The 6,178-nt window shown below is 54.8% G+C and overlaps 1 protein-coding gene across 1 annotated transcript; it reads right to left on the bottom strand.

Moving 5' to 3' along the window:
- Positions 1–241: 241 nt before the first annotated feature.
- IL10RA (interleukin 10 receptor subunit alpha) lies at positions 242–5,655 on the bottom strand. Its single transcript, XM_025164113.2, has 7 exons — positions 5,420–5,655; positions 5,179–5,311; positions 4,897–5,072; positions 4,403–4,566; positions 4,076–4,226; positions 3,274–3,404; positions 242–2,589 (listed from the first exon to the last, which is right to left on the bottom strand). Exons 1-7 carry the CDS (start codon positions 5,478–5,480, stop codon positions 1,876–1,878), a joined length of 1,530 nt encoding a protein of 509 aa, XP_025019881.2. The 5' UTR covers positions 5,481–5,655; the 3' UTR covers positions 242–1,875.
- Positions 5,656–6,178: the final 523 nt, after the last annotated feature.

Below are 6,178 nucleotides of genomic sequence, written 5' to 3'. Positions count from 1 at the left end.
AAACCTTTGCTTTTTAAAGACCCTTCCTGGAGGAAGGGTGGCTGCAACTGTTCAGGACAGCAGGAAACGTGCCACCCCTCCTACCTCTACAGCAGTGGCATAAGTGCCACCCAGCCATGGGAACTGAGGTTGCCAACCTTTAGGGGAACGTCGGAAGGGGCAGCTTCCACTCTTGATAAATACCCAGTCACGCCACAAGGTGGAGGGAGGGCTTCCATTTGACCACCCAGCCTCTCCCCGGAGTCTTAATTTACAGCCACGGAAATGCATTCTTTGTTGTGTTGCATGTTTAATCCTGGAGCAGATTGTCACATGACCAAACAATATTTATTAGATAAGGTGAAATACATTGGTGAAGATAATTTAGTTGAGTTTAAAATAAATTAAATAAATAAAGTTGGCTTGTACAAAAAAGTTCAAGACTTTTTAAGATGTTCCTTCCATCTAGACTACTGTATAAACAACAAACACCCTATGTGACTTTTTCATTGACGTTTTTATCTTAGTTGTTTCTTGTAAGCTGTCCAGAGTCACACTGTTTGAGTTGGGTGGCTATATAAATTCTTTAAATAAAATAAATAAATAAAAAAAGGAGGTCTGGGGTGCCCTCTTGAGGAAGCCTGGCAAGTTGTGGCATGAGAGGGCAGCTTTTGGCCACTGAGCATCCCCTCTCTGTTGCAAGAAGATGGACCAGCACAGGCCCTTCCTAAACCTCCATCACCTGCTCCTCATCCTGGAGTGCCCCAAGAAAACTGGATTGCTGGGGCCTGGGTCTGTTTATCATTGCTTCAGTCCCTTCTTTGAGTGATGACCTCAAACTGTGGGGCCACCAGTCTCCCCCGTTTAGGAGTGGCTGAGCTGGGATCTTTGCAGGCCGGCAGCGTGATCACTGCAGGACCTCTCCGCCAGGAAGGCCTCAGCAAATGTGCAGCTCATGTTGATTTTTGGAAAAACAAAACAGGGCAGGAGGAGGTGACTTCTGTCTCTAACAGAGCTGACACCTGCCCAAACACGGACAGACCCTCATTCAAGAAGCCTTCCACTCTTCACACCAATGCAAAGATTTACTAATAAGGTTCCAACTATGCATGTGTTTTTTCTACTGCAGACCTCTGCTTTCTCCTTTTGTAGCATAGCTATCTACAGACTTGTTCTGTCACACCCTCTCATGCTTTGTCATGTACAAGTTCCTATTAATCTATCTTTCCTTTTCAGAAAAAGTGAGCCTTACTACAGGTAGCCCTTGCTTAATGACTGCCCTGTTTAGTGACCGTTCAAAGTTACGACGGTGCTGAAAAAGTAACTTTACAACCAGTCCTCACACTTATGACTGTCACAGTGTCCCCGTGGTCACGTGATTGAGATTCAGGCACTTTGCATCTGGCAAGTGTTTACGACTGTGACAGTGTCCCACAGTCATGTGGTTGCCATTTGTGCATTTTGTAGCTGGCTTCTAACAAGCAGTCAGTGGAGAAGCTGGCAGTAAACTGGCAGGTGGTGGTCATATGATGTGTCGCTTAACAACCATGTTGCTTAGTGATGGAGTTGCTGGCCCCAATTGTAGTCATTAAGCGAGGACTACCTGTATTTGTTTCTGTTTCTGCATTTGGACTGGATGACTTCTCCTCCAATCCTGTAGACTGGTCATTGGAAGGGTACCATTTTCAAAGTCTGAGGTGTGTCCACCCAAGAGAAGAGAAAATCTAATGAGGCAAGCTTCAGCTTTGCGTTTGGGACCCCTCTCCCCCTCTGTGCACTCAATTCTCAAGACATGGCTCCTCTAGAGGTTTCTGCCTTTTGGCTTCTGGGCAGGAGATGGGTTTCTTACACTCAGCACTGAGAAGGAAAGCTCAGGAGAACGGGATCCCGGCTCAGCTATCGCTGGAGAGAAAGTTGCAACGGAGGAGTTACTGGCTCCTGTTCAGAGAAGCCCAATGACAAGAGGGTCTGTGGCGATTTGCAGGGCAATTCCCATGGTCCCAAGACCTCCAAGGACATGCTGTTTGGGAACTGCTCTTTCTCCTGATCCATTCTATGAAGAAAGTTCTTTGTGAGGGCTATCACCTTCAAGCCAGAAGGGGCTCCAAGGAAGGTCTGCTTCAAATAGCCAGTAGTTAAACTGGGCTGAGAAAGGGTCTCCCCATCCAAAGGAGCCCCTGACTGTTTCTTGTACCCAGAAAAATGGTTCTGGGTCAGGTCCTTGGATGGTGACCTCTCACTCAGCAGTAGTCGCTCCTCCATCCAAAAGCTACCTACATCTTCCTGTATACCCTTCTTTTGACCAATGTCCAGGGATGACCCTGTGCCACTGAAGTGCAGATTGCTCAGGCTGCCAGAGGGTTCCTGCAGGCAGATGCCACTGTCTGCACTACAGCCACTGCCTTCCTGGAGCCCTGTACCATCTTCCATCTGGCAGCTGTTCTCTGGGAGCTCCGCTCCAGGGTTGTGGTTCCTCCTTCTCTCAAAGTGTACATGATCCTGTGGACCTAGGGAGAACAGCTGCTGGATGGACTCGGTCTCCATGTGCAGGACTCGGCCTTTGCTTTCCTCCGTCAGTCCCTGGCAGAAGCTGTGCTGAATGGGAAATTTCTGGTACCCAAAAAGAGAAGAGGGGAAAGAGTGAGTCTGCTGAGTCTCTAGGCAGCTCAGCTAGTGGTCACTCTAGGTCTTCCAGGAATTAGCCCCATTCATAAGATTCTTCCCAGAAAGAAGATTCTTCTCCCCTGCTTCTTCAGGAAAGCAACCTCTTCCAGGGGAAAGAAGATTCAGCAGTGGACAACTGTCTGGCCTGGGATATGGAGAATCAGATCCCTCCCCTACAGCTGTGGATGGATCATCCCCTCTTAGCTTCATGTAGCACACTAAGCCACAATTTGCCTAACTATGGCTTGTTGAATAATTCTGAGCTGGCTGAGCCCAAGTCAGATACACCATATTATGGTTTAACAAGTCTCGTGAACCCAGCTTCAGTCTCAGTCTGGAAAATGGGAATATTAGCAACTGATTTTATGATGACTGTGAGGGTAGCTTTTTCTACAAATATTGGTTTTTAAGGACAGCAGTGAAGAAAATTGGCAGTCTGACTCCCCATTGTTGGGGAGCACAAAATACCCTGGAAACGGGGGGTTCTTGCCCTCTGGACAAATTTCTCAGCTGCCTTTCTGGGCAGTGAGGGACTGGGATCTGGGTAGCACCAGAGAAGTTTCCTTCTTACTTCTTTAATGGCCAGCTGGCTTTGGGAAGCAGTGGTTATTTTGGGGAAGGGGGTCTTACCAGGACTGAAGGCATATTCATGGGCTTCTTCTTGTAGGCAGAGGCCAAGCCCAGCCCTGCACCCAGCATTCCAAGACTTAGAAGGCTCAGGAGGACCAAACTTGGGGTAAGGACAGGAGCTTCTGTGTGGCCTGCAAAGGAATGTCCCCGTGAGTTATTTACCAGGGTAAGCTACTCATCCAAGATGGACAGTGCTGGGCAAACTGTGGTAGTCAAGTATACCAGCAGCTTGTGTAGGAAATAAGCCAAGAGCTTGATCCAAAGAGGACATGAATGCCAAGGGTGGTTGTCATGCTTGGAGCAGTAAAGAAACTAGGAGGACCCTAATGCTGGGGAGCTACTGTAGATAAAGGCTACTCCCCCTGTTAGTCTTGGCTGAGGCTAGTAGAGCACCTCCCCACTCAACCAGCTTCCAGTGTCGAAAGACCAAAACCAAACTGTATCTCAAAGCCACCCAGAGGCCTCCACACTTCTAAAGGTAGTCTGCAAGAACACTGACTTAGATGGACCAGGAGAGGGCTGCTTCCAAGACATGACCTCCACTGTGTGTGTGTGTGTGTGTGTGTGTGGCCTCTGGATGCAGGCAGGATACAGTCCCAGGAGCCACAATCAGCTTCTAGCAGTGCCTGCTCCTCCCTTGGGGTCTCTTCAAGGGCTCTCTCTCACCCAGCCCCAGTTCAGACGCCCCTGTCTTCAGGTGAGCTCTCTCTGGGACAGGATGTGGGCAGGCTTTGCCACAGGCCCTGCCTTCCTCAGGGTGTAGGGAGGGAGCCAGGGGCACAGGGAGAAGGCTAGTGCTCACCTTCTAAGGGGGGTATTGAGACGCACTGCTCCTCTGTCCAGTCAGCAGGATTTGGCCTGGAGGCCACACGAGGCTTCACACTGATGCAGTACTGCTCCCCCCATAGCAGTGGGGGGAGGTCAAATTCCAGGCTGCTGTGGACATGCACAAACTGTGGAGGACAACCACCATGAGGAGGACAACCTCATCAGGCCAGAGAAGCCTCCCTCCTTGCCACGCTCAGGGCAGGCCACCTTGGGCTCCCGTGGGGCTGCAGCAGCTGCCTCTCCAGTGAACAATTCCCCCAGACAGCTCCCAGGCTTGAATGCAATGGAGAGAGAGGCTCACCTGGGCATTGTTGGACACTCTCCGGACACGGGCGTGATACTCCCCCCACGCCTGATAGCTGTCTTCATAAGTGAGGTTGGCCCAGCGGCTGGTGGGAAGCTGCAAAGAGACATGGAGCTGGTTGCCGCTCCTGGAGAGGGTCACCTTGGAGAGCCACAGAGTTGCTGCGGAGAAGGAGGTGAGCAGCGGGCCCTAAGCAGTTGCTTGGCTTCCCTGCCGAAGGGGTCACCCTGAGTAGCTGTGCCCCCCCACCCCACATTGTGCAGGAGAGCCACACTGTGGAGGAGAGCCAGCCAGGAGCGCTGTCTCACCCCTCCAGAAAAAGCGGGAGGCCTAAGGCTGTTCCTTGTCTCCCACCAGGGGCTATGCTCCCTATAGAGGTGAATACGTGTAGCGCTGTTTCAGCACTGAAGATGTTACCTGGCCGGGTAATGAAACGTTTGTAAGAAAAGAACCAAGCTCAGAGAGCCCCAAGGACTCTGCAGCTACGCTACCTTCCTTAGGCGCAAATCGGCGCGTCAGTCTCCAGGCGGAGGTGCGGTTCCCGGCTACGGTGCGCACCCGGGCCAAGTAGTGGGCCGCGGGCTGCCGAGTCTCATAGGTGAGGTCACAGGAGCGGAGCGCGATCCGGGTGCAATTGGCGGCGGCCCTCCAGCTGTCGTTGCCGACCCTGCGGGAGGTGGGAAGTCAAGCCGAACGCCGTCCGGGGACGCAAGACAGGCGAGGACCAGACCCGACCCCACCCGCCTCACTCTCCCGCCTCGTCCCGTCCTTACCGCCGGTACTGCACCTCGTACAGGATCCCGCCGACCGGGCTGCCGTGCGCGCCCGGCTCCCAGAGAAGGAGGTGGTGGAAGATATGGGCCTGGAAGTGCACATCCCCGGGCGGGGCGAGAATCCGCTCTCCCCCTGAGGACACAGGCAGCGCCGGGCGGTTAGCAGGCCCGCGGCGCCCCGGGCCCAGCGCCCGTCCCTCCCTCTCGCGCTCGCCTCCGGCGCGTCGGCCCCTTCACCCACCGTGGCCCCGAAGGCAGCGCGGCAGCAGCAGCAGCAGCAGCAGCAGCGCGGGCACGAACATCTCAGTCGCCGCGCCTCGCCCGCCCCATTCGTCCGTCCAGTCGAGGCGTTTGCCGGAGGGCGACTGAGCGGAGGGCGCTTGCTGAGGGCGCTGGGGCAGCTGGCCCGCTTTCGCTTCCTCCGGGCATTCCCCGCTCGCTCCCCCTCCTTGGGGAATGCCCCGCCCGCGCCTCCGCTCCGTTGCTTACGCTGAGCAGCAGCCCCAAAGCTGTGACCCGCCGTTCCCCCCCCCCCGCCGGAGAAGGCGCGCGAGGAGCGCTTCTGCGCCGGGGGAGGAGCAGCAGAAGGCGCCCTTCGCCGCCCTGCTCTGCTCGGGACTGCCGAAAAGCCGCCTGCCCGGCCTGGCTTCTGAAGCTGGGGCCCGTGCTCGTGCTAGGCTCGAGGCGGCTGGACTGAGTTGGAGGCCCGCCAGCAGTGGGGCGGAGCAGGTTGGCTATTCTTTTCCCAGCGCCGATCCTGACTTTGCAGCGCCGGAGCTGAACTGGGCTGTCCCCACCCCAGATGGGCCAAGGAATCGCCATCGCCTGGCCCGCTCCTCCCCGGGAGCTGTCGCCTTCCAAGGCCGTTTGGAGGAGCCGGTGGGCCTCTACTCCGAGGCCCCTTCTGACCTCCACCGCTTGGGCTGCCCTCCTCTGGGGCTGCCTCCGGGGCCAAAAGAGCAAAGGAGCTGGAACAAACAGCTGTAGATGTTGGGGTCAT

Source organism: Python bivittatus, unplaced genomic scaffold (genome assembly GCF_059951505.1).
Source record: "Python bivittatus isolate LINGU-HERP-01145 unplaced genomic scaffold, Pbiv_v1 ctg000320_np1212, whole genome shotgun sequence".
Taxonomy (NCBI): Eukaryota; Metazoa; Chordata; class Lepidosauria; order Squamata; family Pythonidae; genus Python; species Python bivittatus.
This window is presented reverse-complemented; position numbering and strand designations above follow the sequence as displayed.

Excerpts from the sequence above, each read along its gene's own strand:
- IL10RA (XM_025164113.2), bottom strand. The coding sequence starts at position 5,480 with ATGTTCGTGCCCGCGCTGCTGCTGCTGCTGCTGCTGCTGCCGCGCTGC. Across the intron at positions 5,312-5,419 it reads GCGCTGCCTTCGGGGCCACG|GGGGAGAGCGGATTCTCGCC; the intron begins GTGGGTGAAGGG and ends CTGTGTCCTCAG. Across the intron at positions 5,073-5,178 it reads TACGAGGTGCAGTACCGGCG|GGTCGGCAACGACAGCTGGA; the intron begins GTAAGGACGGGA and ends CACCTCCCGCAG.